The sequence below is a fragment of the Diplotaxodon limnothrissa genome, linkage group LG7 (genome assembly GCF_057381915.1).
Source record: "Diplotaxodon limnothrissa isolate DT_005_m linkage group LG7, D_limnothrissa_male_GT1.1, whole genome shotgun sequence".
In the NCBI taxonomy this organism is placed as follows: Eukaryota; Metazoa; Chordata; class Actinopteri; order Cichliformes; family Cichlidae; genus Diplotaxodon; species Diplotaxodon limnothrissa.
In genome coordinates, this window is record NC_140602.1 from 70,794,081 (window position 1) to 70,808,659 (window position 14,579).

The 14,579-nt window shown below is 43.4% G+C and overlaps 1 protein-coding gene across 1 annotated transcript in view; it reads left to right on the top strand.

Moving 5' to 3' along the window:
* The window catches only part of ptprbl (protein tyrosine phosphatase receptor type B, like), a 35,585-nt gene extending 23,375 nt beyond the window's left edge, over positions 1-12,210 (top strand). Inside the window, exons 15-33 of the mRNA XM_085360239.1 lie at positions 2,335-2,598; positions 2,723-2,989; positions 3,246-3,536; positions 3,610-3,888; positions 3,968-4,117; positions 4,486-4,762; positions 4,993-5,105; positions 5,213-5,318; positions 5,403-5,480; positions 6,425-6,442; positions 6,530-6,611; positions 6,828-6,918; positions 6,999-7,075; positions 7,552-7,686; positions 7,778-7,900; positions 8,038-8,201; positions 8,468-8,603; positions 9,155-9,248; positions 11,363-12,210. Of these exons, the coding sequence (XP_085216365.1) occupies positions 2,335-2,598; positions 2,723-2,989; positions 3,246-3,536; positions 3,610-3,888; positions 3,968-4,117; positions 4,486-4,762; positions 4,993-5,105; positions 5,213-5,318; positions 5,403-5,480; positions 6,425-6,442; positions 6,530-6,611; positions 6,828-6,918; positions 6,999-7,075; positions 7,552-7,686; positions 7,778-7,900; positions 8,038-8,201; positions 8,468-8,603; positions 9,155-9,244 (2,741 nt within the window). The 3' untranslated portion in view covers positions 9,245-9,248; positions 11,363-12,210. The remainder of the gene's footprint in view (positions 1-2,334; positions 2,599-2,722; positions 2,990-3,245; positions 3,537-3,609; positions 3,889-3,967; positions 4,118-4,485; positions 4,763-4,992; positions 5,106-5,212; positions 5,319-5,402; positions 5,481-6,424; positions 6,443-6,529; positions 6,612-6,827; positions 6,919-6,998; positions 7,076-7,551; positions 7,687-7,777; positions 7,901-8,037; positions 8,202-8,467; positions 8,604-9,154; positions 9,249-11,362) is intronic.
* The last annotated feature ends 2,369 nt before the right edge of the window (positions 12,211-14,579 follow it).

Genomic DNA, 14,579 nt, shown 5'->3' on the forward strand with positions numbered 1-14,579 from the left:
TGGGCTGAGATGAACGTTCCAGGACGTTGTACTTGTTCCTCTGCATGAATGCTTTAGTGGATTTTGAGCAGTGTCTCGGGTGGTTGAAAGATCCAGCCCCGGCGCAGCTTCAGCTTTGTCACTGATTCGTGGACATTGGTCTCCAGAATCTGCTGATACTGAGTGGAATCCATGTGTCCATCAACTTTGACGAGATTCCCAGTCCCTGCACTGGCCACACAGCCCCACAGCATACCACCATATTTTACTGGAGGCAGCAGGTGTTTTTCTTGCTGTGTTCTTTTCCCTCCATGCATAACGCCCCTTGTTATCCCCAAATAACTCAGTTTTAGTTTCATCAGTCCACAGCACCTTATTCCAGAATGAAGCTGGTTTGTCCAAATGTGCTTTAGCGGCTCTGTTTGTGCTGTGGGTGGAGAAAAGGCTTCCTCTGCATCACTCTGGCATACAGCATCTCCTTGTGTAAAGTGCGCCAAGTGTTTGAACGATGCACAGCGACTCCATCTGCTGCAACATGATGTTGGAGGTCTTTGGTGCAGGTCTGTGGGTCGACTCTGACTGTTCTCACCGTCGCTTCTGTCTATCCGAGATGTTTCTTGGTCTGTCACTTCGAGCCTTAACTTGAACTGAGCCTGTGGTCTTCAATTGTCTCGATATGTTCCTAACTGTGGGAACAGACGGCTTACATCTCTGAGACAGCTTTCTGTGCCCTTCCCCTAAACCATGATGGTGAACAATCTTTGTCTTCAGGTCATCTGTGAGTTGTTTTGAGACCCCAGTGTTGCTACTCAGAGAATATTAAAAGAGGAGGGAAACTTACAATTGACCCCCTTAAATACTCTTTCTCATTATTGGATTCACCTGTGTATGTAGGTCAGGGGTCACTGAGCTTACCGAGCCAATTTGAGTTCCAATAATTAGTTCTACAGGTTTTGGAATCAATAAAATGCCAACGGTGCCCAAATTTATGCACCTGCCTGATTTTGTTTAAACAACTATTGCACACTTTCTGTAAATCCAATAAACTTCATTTCACTTCTCAAATATCACTGTGTGTGTCTCCTATATATATTTAACTGATGTTTTTTATTGTACCAACCAACAATTTATACAGGAAAATAATGACTATTAACAAGGTTGCCCAAACTTTTGCATCCCACTGTACATTTTATAGACAAGTCAGAATATTTTGAGAAAGTATTTAGTTGACAAAACTCCAAAACACAAACTTAACAATGTGGTGTATGCTGTACAGTGTAGCGAGGGATGCTCAGACCTCTACATTGGAGAGACCAAACAGCCACTTCACAAGCGCATGGCACAACATAGAAGAGCCACCTCCACAGGGGATGCCAATGTTCACATTGACAGAGAGGACAGATGGTTTCAAAGAGGAGTAAAAGAAGCCATTTATGTCCACTGTGAGCGACCATCTTTGAACAGAGGCGGTGGTTTACAACACAAACTGTCTGCCATCTATAATCCAGTTTTGAGATCCTTCCCAGACGCCTTAACGCCCACTCACATCCTGGGCCATCTGACCTCAGGAAACCAGGGTTGGGGTCAGGTTTCACAATGAGCTCACCCGAAACCCTGGCTGATTGTGACCCACACCCGTTTTCACACCTTGGCTCATGTGATCAGGTAGAGGATCATCAGGGGGTCCTTTGTCCCCCTTTGGGGGTGGGGGGGGGGTACTCCCACAGGGTTTAAATCTGGGACTCTCCACCATTTGACTCTAGAACTGAAGAAGCTTCTCGGATAAGAAGTGAAACGTCTTCAAGCAACTTAAAGACGTCCAGACGCTTTTCTTTCCAAGCCCCTTAGACCAGCGGTCCCCAACCCCCGGGCCTTGGACCGGTACCGGTCCATGAGTCGTTTGGTACCGGGCCGCGAGAGTTGAGGCTCAGGTGTGAAATGTTTGGTTTTCAGGGTTTTTATCAGTTTTCAGTGTTATTTTGTTATCGTTTTTATCGTTTACTCGGCTTTCCTGGGTCTTTTCACGTGTGTTATGAATAAATCTTCTTTTTTTCGGTACCAGTACTAGTTTTATTTTGTTGTATTTATCCGCGACACCTTAAAGGCCGGTCCGTGAAAATATTGTCGGGCATAAACCGGTCCGTGGCGCAAAAAAGGTTGGGGACCGCTGCCTTAGACTATTTAGTTGGAACAATACTGAGAAAGAAGATGAATAACTCACCAGGTTCTGGTGGTTTGACCTAAAATCGATTTACAGTGATGTGTGAGAAACTCTTGATTTCTCTCCTCAAGTACACAGTATGATTGATGAAATTTAGTGAAAGTTAAAAGCTTCCCTCGTCCCTTCTCCTGTAGACCCAGCGGTGGTCACCAATCTGGCCGTCACTGCAAACACCACCACCAGCCTGTCCTTCCACTGGTCGCCACCAGAGGGAGACTTTCAGCTGTATGAAGTTTTTCTGTATGATCGTAATGACCAGCTGCACGAGAAAAAGCGCGTCCAGTCCAACAGTCAGCAGTGTACTTTTCAGGGCCTCAGACCTGGTGCTCCTTACAAGATGTTGATCCAGATCCACAGTGGAGACCAGACCAACCAGACCTCCATCTACACCAGAACAGGTGAGACCAGCTGGTCCTCCAGAGTACACGGTCCTTGACTGGAAATAAAATGTAAAGGATATTATGCCTTCTGTACCCGAAGAGTGGACTTGCAGATTGTATCAGTGATCGTGTTTCTCTTCAGTCCCGTCAGCTGCAGCGTTCCTGAAAGCTAAGAGTGGAAACCAGTCTGACAGTCTTTGGGTAAACTGGGAGCATGGTGGAGGTGATCTAAGTGGATACCAGCTGTATCTCTACAACCCCAACGGTTCTCAGCAGGCCATGCATCAGCTGGGCTCAGAGGCCACAGGGTTCATCTTCTCAGGCCTTGTAGCGGGTCGCCTGTATCGAGCTGAGGTGCTGAGCCAGAGCGGCGGGCTCAGCAACAGGGCGAGCACCCTGGGCCGGACGGGTAAGATGCAGCTTCTGTTAGAGCTCAGATCACCTCAGTATTCCTTGATATTCAGTCAGCAGTTTCAGTGGTTTAGCAAAAGGCATTTTTCCAGTTTTATCAGTGCAGCACACAGTCGCAACATAAAGTAACAAGAGACATTTTAAAACATAAAGTCTAGAAACACGAGGAGCAGAACAGAAGAAATCCTAATTTTAAGCAGAGACACACGAATCGGAATAGTTTCTGATCAGCAACAAATCCTGTCCCTCCTCAGCTCCCAGACCACCTGCCTCCATCTTGTTCAGGGGGGTGACCAACACCTCCCTGGAGATCACATGGAGCGGCCCTGTGGACTCCGACTATGATGACTTTGACCTGCAGTGGACTCCTCGGGACCGGCTGTCCATCATCAATCCGTACCACACCCGGACGTCCAGCAACCGCATCCTGAGGGGGATGTTCCCTGGACGGCTCTACAACTTCAGCCTCCGCACCGTCAGTGGGACCACAGAGCCTGGGGCCACACCTACCTATAGCACACCTATCCGCAAAAGCATCCGCACCAGTAGGTGGCAGCACTTTATGTCAATTCTGATGTGAATTGTCATGTGGTTTCACTCCATTACTTTCGTCTACAGAGCCAGAGAGAGTCCACAGCCTCCACTGTCGCCCTCAGAGTTCCACCTCCATCTCCTGCTCCTGGGTAACCCCGGACACTGATTATGACTCCTACACCATCGAGTGTCTCCACAAGGATTCCCACACACTGATGTACTCCAGACTCGCTGAGCAGGACTCCAACAGCTACATCATCACTGAGCTGGAGCCTCACAAACACTACACAGTCTCTGTGAAGGTCATGTCTGGTGGGAAGCCCAGCGACGAGGCTCAGGACAACGTGGTCACCATGCTTGACCGTAAGAGCGAGTGGAAGTTAACATGTCCTCAGCATGACGGAGGGTGTTTAACATGCTGTCCTCCTGTTGACTCTTGAAGGTCCTCCTGTGCCCCCCTCCGGTACCCGGGTCAGTGAGCAGTCTGCTGTGGTCACCAAGTCCTCCATCTCCTTCCAGTTTAACTGCAGCTGGTTCAGTGACGTTAATGGAGCTGTTAAGTACTTCACTGTAGTGGTGACTGAGTCTGAAGGTGAGCAGCATCCACATAAGGCCAGTTTACTGGAATTCTTCTAATTGGATGATCCTCCTAAAAAGAATCTGTAGTAACTCCTCTTGGATCTCCTTCCTGTTGTTCTGGTCACCTGACTTCACTTGGTGGTATCGGCCTTAAATTGTGTGTTCTGTCATTTTTTTTACCATTCCCTCATACCTCTTCTTTTGGGATAAATAATGGATAATGGGATGGATTATGGAATTATGGATGATGATGAAATAATAATGAGTGCATGTTGACATTAATAATACACAAATGAATAGATGGATAACGGAAACAATAATGGATGGACAGATAATAGGATGCAATAATCTAATCCTGAATCTTCTGGTTTGTTTTTGAAGATGTTAGCCTAATGCAGCTGGAGCAGAAGCACCCACTGCCCTCCTACCTGGACTACAGCTCCAACAGCTCCATCAGGTCCTACCAGACCAGCTATTTCCCCAGCCGATGCACCGAGAGCCCTGACAGCACCACCCAGAGCTTTAACATCAGCTTGGGGACTGGGATGGACTTGCTAGGGGGCACCTGTGATGCCAGAGGCTCAGACCAGGACCCAGAGTCTAGTGGAGAGCTGAACCACTTCTGTGATGGACCCCTGAAGCCAAAGACTGCCTACAGGTACTGAAAAATCCTCTGCATGAATGTCAGGTACTTGACTCCGTGTCCACTTCCTCCAAACTGCAGCACTCCAGGGCGGTAGACTGACCAGAAACCTGGAGCCTTAATGGTTTGTTAGAACCAGCTCATCATCTCTGAAACTTTCAGCCCTGTAGACTTTTTGCTCCAGCGTTACCTCTAAGGTCAGGCGTTCCGTGAATAACCTTAGGGGCATCTGTGTTTGTCTCCAGGATCAGCGTCCGAGCTTTCACTCAGCTGTTTGATGATGATGCAAAGGACTTGAGTGTCTTGTCTCCACTGTTCTCTGACACCTGCCTATCGCAGCCCATCATCACTGAGGCTGGTGAGAACAAACCTTAGCTCGATTAAAATACACCCGAGGTCAAGCTGGGACGAGCAGGTGCAGGTGAAAAATTCAGAAAAGTATCACAGTTGTGTTTCCTCCTGCAGAGCCTCTGAGCGGTGTCATCGAAGGTGTAAGTGCTGGACTCTTCCTCGCTGCTGTGATTGTGGGAATCACTGCTCTGTTTGTCTGCAGGCACAGAACTCGCAAAGTGTGAGTATCAGAGGATGCACCTGTCTGTAAGGTACACCTGCTTATCTTTGTTTAGGTTAAACGGTGCTGCTGTGTTTCCACCAGTGAGGAAGAGAGGCTGGAGGTCAGGATAAATATGAGGAGAGAGAGAGCAGCAGCGGGGAACCAGCTGGGTGTCAGAGGGTAAGTAATCAATAATCAATAATGTTCAGGGATGTTTGCACAGTGACTCACCTTTCATAACACTCTATACAACACATTTGAAATGAAACAGTAAGAGTGCAAACTCTCACCACCGTTGATATGAAATAAAATCATTAGAGTTTTTTACCCAGAAAGTTGATCCTGTTCATCTGGACGTCTTCAGTGGGAGAAATGTTTCATTATCATCAGGTGACTTCTTTAGTCCCAGCTGACTGCAGGTATCAACCTTATAAGCACCTGCACAATGACTGAGTCTAGCACCACTGGTGACCAATGGGCTGTGAGGTCAGTTTATGATCATTAATATGGAAAATGTCACGATCACCGATCTGTGATCATTGATCGATGGCCATGAGTCTCACAGCATTGTAAGATGGTGACCCTTAGGCCCCCTCCTCGATTCAGAGATGGTCTCCACAGGTCTTTTGGAAGGACGATAGTTTCAGTCACTGTGCAAATGTCCTGTTCATAAGGTTGAAACCTGCAGTCAGCTGAGATTGAAGAAGTCACCTGGACGATGATGAAACGTGTCTCCCACTGAAGATGTCCGAATAAACAGAATCAGCTTTCTGGAATTCCCTTACCTGCATGATACACTGATGGACATGCATGTCCTCTAAAATCCACCAGGGGGTGCTGCAGCACCTTCAGCTCCCTTACCTGCTGAAGGTATCACAGGCAGCATCAGAACTGAACTGATACTACAGTCAGAGTACTTTTTGCCTTTGTTTCTGCAGACATGTGATTGCATTGTGACAGCTTGTTTTTTCTTTCAGAGGAGGTTCTGATTAATGCATGTAGTACTGCATGTAGTACTGCATGTAGTACTGCATGTAGTACTGCATGTGTGTACAGATGAAAATGCATCATTAGGTTTAAACTCTGAGGTCTCTCTCTCTCTCTCCCTGCCTTTTGCTCCTCAGCAGCCGTCGAATCTCCAGGTCTGTAATCCCGTTCACACTGCTTCAGGTTCATCTTTGACCTTTTGTGAATTTTTCTGGTTTTAAATGTTTTCTTTTCTCCTGCAGTCCCATTAAGATTGTGAACTTTGAGTCTCACTACAGCAAACTACAGGCTGACTCCAACTACCTGATGTCAGAGGAGTATGAGGTCAGCAATCAATAAAACTAATTTGTTCCTCTTTGAAAGACCCCAGCTTCAGCATATCACATCCCCCAAGAATAAAAAACTTGTGGCAACATTGAGGATTGTGAAGGATGTTAGATCCAGGGTTTATCCTGTCTGTTTTCACTATTTTGACGTTTAAGAGTGTTCAGAGTGGGCCTTTGTTTGTGTTGTGAATCGCTTTTATTTTCTCCCTATCAGGATCTGAAGGACGTCGGTCGTAACCAGCCTCTGGACTCGGCTCTGCTGCCGGAGAACCGGGGAAAGAACCGATACAATAACATCCTGCCCTGTGAGTCAAGAGCCCACAGACACAATAAGAGATCACCGGGTTGTAGAAGGTCTGGGTCTAACTGCCTTTCTCGTATTCAGACGACTCGACGAGGGTCAAGCTGTCCTACGTTGATGACGACCCCTGCTCTGACTACATCAATGCCAGTTACATCCCAGTAAGTCAGTACAGACTTGACATGCACCACACTGGAGACTCCTTCAAAGAGCAGTAAAGAGTGAAAACATAAAAACATGCAGTGCATCTTAGTTTTTACTCAGGTGAGTAGGGCCACCTAATAGCTTCTCCTTCATCGTTACTTCATTTCGCAGCTTGCCAGTCGGTGTTTTTTGGTGACCATACAATGATTGCAACACAAACACACCTGGCTTAGTTAGGACAGGGTTTAATTTTGGTTGGATGTGAAGAAGTCCATTGCAAAGACTGATCTCGATAAAGACTCATTTAGAAGTTAAGAGCAGGATGGGTGAAGACGAGATGATGAAGCTGGTCTCTGAAACCTGAGACAAAGACGATAAAGTGTTTACCGAGGTTAGAGAGCGTGTGAGCAGTAGCATCATTTTCTCATAGACTCCTATGAGTCAGTCACAGGGGTTGTCCGAATTTCGGGGGGTTCACGCTCTCTGTTTTCAGGGTAACAGCTTCCGGCGGGAGTACATCGCCACACAGGGTCCTCTGCCTGGAACTAAAGACGACTTCTGGAAGATGGTTTGGGAGCAGAATGTCCACAATGTGGTGATGGTCACTCAGTGTGTGGAGAAAGGAAGGGTGGGTAGCACAGAGGCAATGATTACAGAAACCATCTTCACAAACTCATCAGCCTGAAACAGTGAGGTTTTCCTCCTCTTCCTCCATCCAGGTGAAATGTGATCACTACTGGCCATTCGATCAGGATCCTCTGTACTACGGAGACCTGATCGTCCAGATGCTGTCAGAATCGGTTCTACCTGAGTGGACGATCAGAGAGTTTAACATCTACAGCGTACGTTTCACTGACAGCTGTCATCTTTGTTACAGAACCGGTTTGAGTGCGAAAGACGGCTCGAACGCTTGTTTCGTTTTATTCTTGAGAAACAAGAAAACGATCCCACCTCAGTTTAATGTGACTGTGCGTTGCAGGAGGAGCAGCTCGGCTTCAGCCGCCTGGTTCGTCAGTTTCACTACACGGTGTGGCCGGACCACGGTGTCCCAGAGACCACTCAGTCCCTCATCCAGTTTGTCCGTACTGTCCGAGACTACGTCAACAGGACTTCGGGATCTGGAGCCACTGTAGTCCACTGCAGGTACCTCATTGTGCCCTTAAAATATCAGCCTCTTCAGAGTGACGAACCACTGAATTCCTAGAATCTCAAACTGTGTGAAGCATCACATGGTCAGATGAGAAGTAATTATAGCTAAACCAACAGAAACCTCATAGTCTGAGAACCCTTATGTTTTTCACCAGTATAACACGCTAATTTGTGTTTGTGGACTAATGTGGACCATCCTGCTCATTAGCTGTGGTCAGTATACGACGTGTTTTTTGACTGGACTTTGGTCTTTTTGTCAGCGCCGGTGTGGGCCGGACGGGGACTTTCATTGTCCTGGATCGAGTGCTGCAGCAACTGGACGCCAAAGACACGGTGGATATCTACAGCGCCGTGTTTGACCTGCGACTCCATCGATCCCACATGGTGCAGACTGAGGTAGGACCAATGCTTCATGGGGGCAAACGTTTGTATGCCGTTATGTGGCATCTATCTCTGCACTTTTAATCGACTCTTCCTTTTCTGTGTGTCAGCCATATTTGTAGTTTGAAAATTGTTTAATCTGGTATGATGACTGAAATTTCACATTTGGGATTTCAGCACTGAAACTGCTGCTGAGAACCTGAATGAGTTCAGACTTATTATTTACATACTTCAATTTGTTTTCATGTCTGATGCTATGAGATGGTCCAGAGATGTCCTCTGAGAGCTTTCCTGAGCTGAGCAAATGTAAATATTAAATATATCAACGGAACCCAAGATCTCCTGTTTACAAGACGGGTTTTTTTCAGTTTGTCCTGACTGGCTAATCTGTGTTTCTAAAACTGGTCCTGACAAACACCTGAAGGCACTCAGTCACAGGTGACTAAAATAATCCCCCAGGCTGAAATGATAGACTCCTGTAATAATCCCATAATCTCTGCTGTCAGACTGAAAATGATATTTTGTAATCTGAGCTCAGGTGTGACTCACCTGCCACCTCTCCACAGGTGCAGTATGCATACCTGCATCAGTGTGTCAGAGACGTTCTCAGAGCCAGGAAGCTACGCAGCGAGCAGGAGGGAATGTACAGGATGTGAGGCGGTGAGTCATTGATAACCTTCATATTATTGATCCTACATATCAGATTACCACCCTCAGATTATGAACACATTATTGACAGATTATTGGTCCTTTTTACGGGGTGGCTGTAGCTCAGGTGGCAGAGCAGATCAGCCACTTACCAGAAGGTCGGTGGTTCAATCCCAGGCTGCTCCAGTCTGCATGCCAAATATCCTTGGGCAAGATACTAACCCCAAGTTGCTCTCCGATGCATCCATCGGAGTGTGAATGTGTGTGAATGTTAGATACTCAGCACTTAAACTTAGAAGAAGTGCCTGTGTGAATGGGTGTGATTGGGTGAATGAATTAGCTGTGTAAAGCGCTTTGAGTGCTCAGACAGAGAACAAAAGCACTATAACCAGTCTGTTTACCATTTAACAGACGTGGAGCCTCAGATTAACATCAGGTTATTGACAGGTTAATGACAGGTTATTGATGGGTTATTGACGGGTTATTTATGGGTTATTGAGAAGTTATTGACGGCTTATTGAGCCGTTATTGACAGGTTAATGACAGATTATTGATGGGTTATTGACAGGTTATTGATGGGTTATTGACAGGTTAATGACAGATTATTGACAGGTTAATGACAGATTATTGATGGGTTATTGACAGGTTAATGACAGGTTATTGATGGGTTATTGACAGGTTAATGACAGGTTATTGATGGGTTATTGACAGGTTAATGACAGATTATTGACAGGTTAATGACAGATTATTGAGCCGTTATTGACAGGTTAATGACAGATTATTGATGGGTTATTGACGGGTTATTTATGGGTTATTGAGAAGTTATTGACGGCTTATTGAGCCGTTATTGACAGGTTAATGACAGATTATTGATGGGTTATTGACAGGTTATTGATGGGTTATTGACAGGTTAATGACAGATTATTGACAGGTTAATGACAGATTATTGATGGGTTATTGACGGGTTATTTATGGGTTATTGAGAAGTTATTGACGGCTTATTGAGCCGTTATTGACAGGTTAATGACAGATTATTGATGGGTTATTGACAGGTTATTGATGGGTTATTGACAGGTTAATGACAGATTATTGACAGGTTAATGACAGATTATTGATGGGTTATTGACGGGTTATTGATGGGTTATTGACAGGTTAATGACAGATTATTGACAGGTTAATGACAGGTTATTGATGGGTTATTGACAGGTTATTGATGGGTTATTGACAGGTTAATGACAGATTATTGACAGGTTAATGACAGGTTATTGATGGGTTATTGACAGGTTAATGACAGATTATTGACAGGTTAATGACAGATTATTGAGCCGTTATTGACAGGTTAATGACAGATTATTGATGGGTTATTGACGGGTTATTTATGGGTTATTGAGAAGTTATTGACGGCTTATTGAGCCGTTATTGACAGGTTAATGACAGATTATTGATGGGTTATTGACAGGTTATTGATGGGTTATTGACAGGTTAATGACAGATTATTGACAGGTTAATGACAGATTATTGATGGGTTATTGACGGGTTATTTATGGGTTATTGAGAAGTTATTGACGGCTTATTGAGCCGTTATTGACAGGTTAATGACAGATTATTGATGGGTTATTGACAGGTTATTGATGGGTTATTGACAGGTTAATGACAGATTATTGACAGGTTAATGACAGATTATTGATGGGTTATTGACAGGTTAATGACAGGTTATTGATGGGTTATTGACAGGTTAATGACAGATTATTGACAGGTTAATGACAGATTATTGAGCCGTTATTGACAGGTTAATGACAGATTATTGATGGGTTATTGACAGGTTATTTACAGGATACAGATGGGTTATTGACGGCTTATAGAGAAGTTATTGACAGGTTACTGACAGGCTATTGACAGCTCATTGACAGGTTATTGACAGGTTAATGACGGCTTATTGAGAAGTTATTGACAGGCTAGTGACAGATTATTGATGGGTTATTGACATCTTATTTATAGGTTATTGACAGGTTGTTGCCGTTTTATGACGATTATTGACAGGTTATTGATGGGTTATTGATGGCTTATTGACAGATTATTAACAGGTTACTGACGGCTTATTGATGGGTTATTGGTCCTTTCCACAGACGCTGACCCTGACCGTAACGATTGTACTGACTGCTGAGCCATTGCTGAGCTCTTCAGAGAGACATGTCCATATATTTTTCTACAGTGTTCGTATGTCACAGAGAAATGTTTATAACTTTAATTTGTTTTAATTTATGTTCAGCTGTGTGATGTCTTTCTGTATAGATTATCTATAGATTATTGGTTGTATCATCTCCTATGTGTTTGATTTGCTGGAATATTGGCTCCAGTTTCTTGGTTGAGTTTCTGTTGTCCTGTTTATATCTCTGTCACAGGTGCTCATACCTGTAAGTTTACCTGTGCTTGTACCTGTAAGTGTACCTGTGCTCGTCTGTATGTGAGCAGCTTATTAAACACACAACACAAAATTATCAGCTCTCTAATTATTCATCCAGAAACTCTATGATAATCTGAGCAGGATTATTTCAGTACAACTGAACTCTGAGCGCAAGAAAAAAAAGAACATAAAGCTTCTAAAACAAAAGATGTTTTTCACTATGAATTATGGGACGAAATCGTCTCCTCTCCTGCTTCAGTGCTTCCTAAAGGAGATCCTATCCGGTCTTTAACTGATGATCTGATAAATCCTGCTTCCCGGTCCAAACTACTCTGCGTTTAATAAGTCTGTTGTGTTTTTAACATGCTTTGTATCTTGTTATACAGGGTGGGCCATTTATATGGATACAGCGTAATAACATGGGAATGGTTGGTGATACTAAAGTCCTGTTTGTGGCACATTAGTATATGTGAGGGGGCAAATGCCTCAAGATGGGCGGTGACCATGGTGACCATTTAGAAGTCGGCCATCTTGGATACAACTTTTGTTTTTTCAATAGGAAGAGGACCATGTGACACATCAAACTTATTGGTAATGTCACAAGAAAACCAATGGTGTGCTTGGTTTCAACATAACTTTATTCTTTCATGAGTTATTTACAAGTTTCTCTTTGTTCACAGCCATTGACATGTCGAAGAGGTTAACACGTGAGGAGTGGATCGAAATTGTGTTGCTATCTGGTGAAAGCAGTTTGTAACTCTGATAGCTCTGCTATCATAATCAATCTCTCAGTCAGAACATGCTATATCATGTTCAGGTGTAAACTAGCGAGCTAACTTCCTGCTAACTTCTAAATCTGTTAAACTTCATAAATCCTTTTCCTTTTTAATGGATGCCTGGATGTTAAACTTAATTGCTACACCTGGTAAAGCAGCCACACTGATCATTTTATTACAGATCCAGGCTTCGTGCCCAGGGTTGGCAAGCCACGGCCATAGCTGGACTGGCCATCGGCATACCAGGCATTTGCTCGGTGGCCCAATTATTATTATTATTATTATTATTTTTGTAACGGTATAAACAATGAAAGGTGGTGGATTGGCCAGATGCTGGCTGGTGTGTAAAAATAACTCAGTTGTTTGGTGGTGGCTATGGCGGTGCTTCCACAGATTCAGTAACATTAGCAAGTGGTGGAGGCCAGCAGGTGGATGAGAGAAAGGGGAGGCAGGAGGAGAGACCCGAGGCAGCCGCCGGTCTGCGTGTCAGGTGAACTGAACTTCAGGTAAGAAGTTATGACCTGCAGTCTATCTGGGTCAGATATAAACCAAGTTTAGGTGGAGTTTATTTTCGTTGCGCTGACTTTTTACAGTCAGTTACAATAACTCGTACTGCGTGCTAGCTAGCATGACGGAGTTTCTATACAGCTGGTTGGGTGCTATGACATTACTGATAGTGAACTTTATTTTATTATAGTGATGTGCGAATCATGAACGAATCGTTCAATACTCGAGAATCACTTTACTGACTCATGAATCATGATTCACAAGCCCAACTGACTCACTGACTCATCCCTGTTGCTGTTAGCAGCAATGTATTAGCTTATAATTAAAATTGTGGAGAAAAACACAACATCCAGTTTCTTAACAAAAAGATTTCTGCTCTGAACTGGAAGAAAAAACCCTGAGTAGAAGCTCACATCAAGACAATAGCTCCTCGGTTCACAGTAGCATCGCTCTGCTAACATGCTAACAGCACATTTGAGCTACTCACCCCCTCCCTCCTGGCTCACAGCTTCTTCTTCTTCTTGGTTGGCAACCAATGTTAAGGCGCATTACCGCCCCCTGGCTCACAGCTCAGTGGACATTTAGATGAGAAAATATATATTTAACACATTTAAGGAAAATACTAATAAAATAAAAATAAACAAAATAAATGTTTATTAAGCAATTTTGATAGGAAATTGCTTAATTTTTAGAAATGTTTTTGCTCTTTTTTGCTCTATAAAATAGTTGTTTTCTTTTAGAATCACTCATCTTAGCAGTAGGATTTACATGAAAAGAGAAACAAATTAAGTTTGAGTGAAAATGTACATTTTTTGCACTCTCTGGTCGACTGACTCAGTGAATCAAATGACTCAAAAACCGATTCACTTTGGTGAGTGACTCATTAAAACTCGATTCAGTAAAAATAATCAAATTTACCATCACTATTTTATTATAAGATTTGTTATTAGAGTTGCCAACAGTCCCGTAAAAATGAAATCGCCCCGCATTCAGAGAAAATATTATGCGTTTCGTGTTGAGCTGAGAAGGAACACAGTTTGTCCCGGACTTCAGCTACAATGAAAAAAGACATAAATGTGTATCTCTGTATTACCAAACATGCCATATTGGCCCAGTTTATTTTTCTTATCATTGCTGTGAGGAGACCATAAATAGCATTTGTATTTTCTGTTGTACAGTTCATTTGCTGTTATGGATAAGAAGTCTTTTTTTGTGTCAAAGTAGCTGATAACTATTCAAATTCAAATTCAAATTCAAATTTTATTTGTCACGTACACAGTCATACACAGTACGATATGTAGTGAAATGCTTGGACAACTGCTCGTGACCTAAAGAAAACAAAAAAAGGAAAAGGCTATGAATAAGATAGGAAATAAATATGAAAAATTAAAAAGGGTAAATTTAACTAGGAAGGAATAAAATATAAATTAAGGTTAAAAATGAAATAACTGTACAACACAAATTAGAATGAAGGGTAAATTTAACTGGGAAATAATAAAATAAAATATATAAATTAAAGTTGAAAATGAAATAACTGTACAACAAAATACACAATAGAACTATATAAGAATGTATGAAGAAATATAAATAAATATATACACAATAACAGCAGCTGTACAAGTATTAACTGGAAATGAAGAATATAGTGACCAGTGT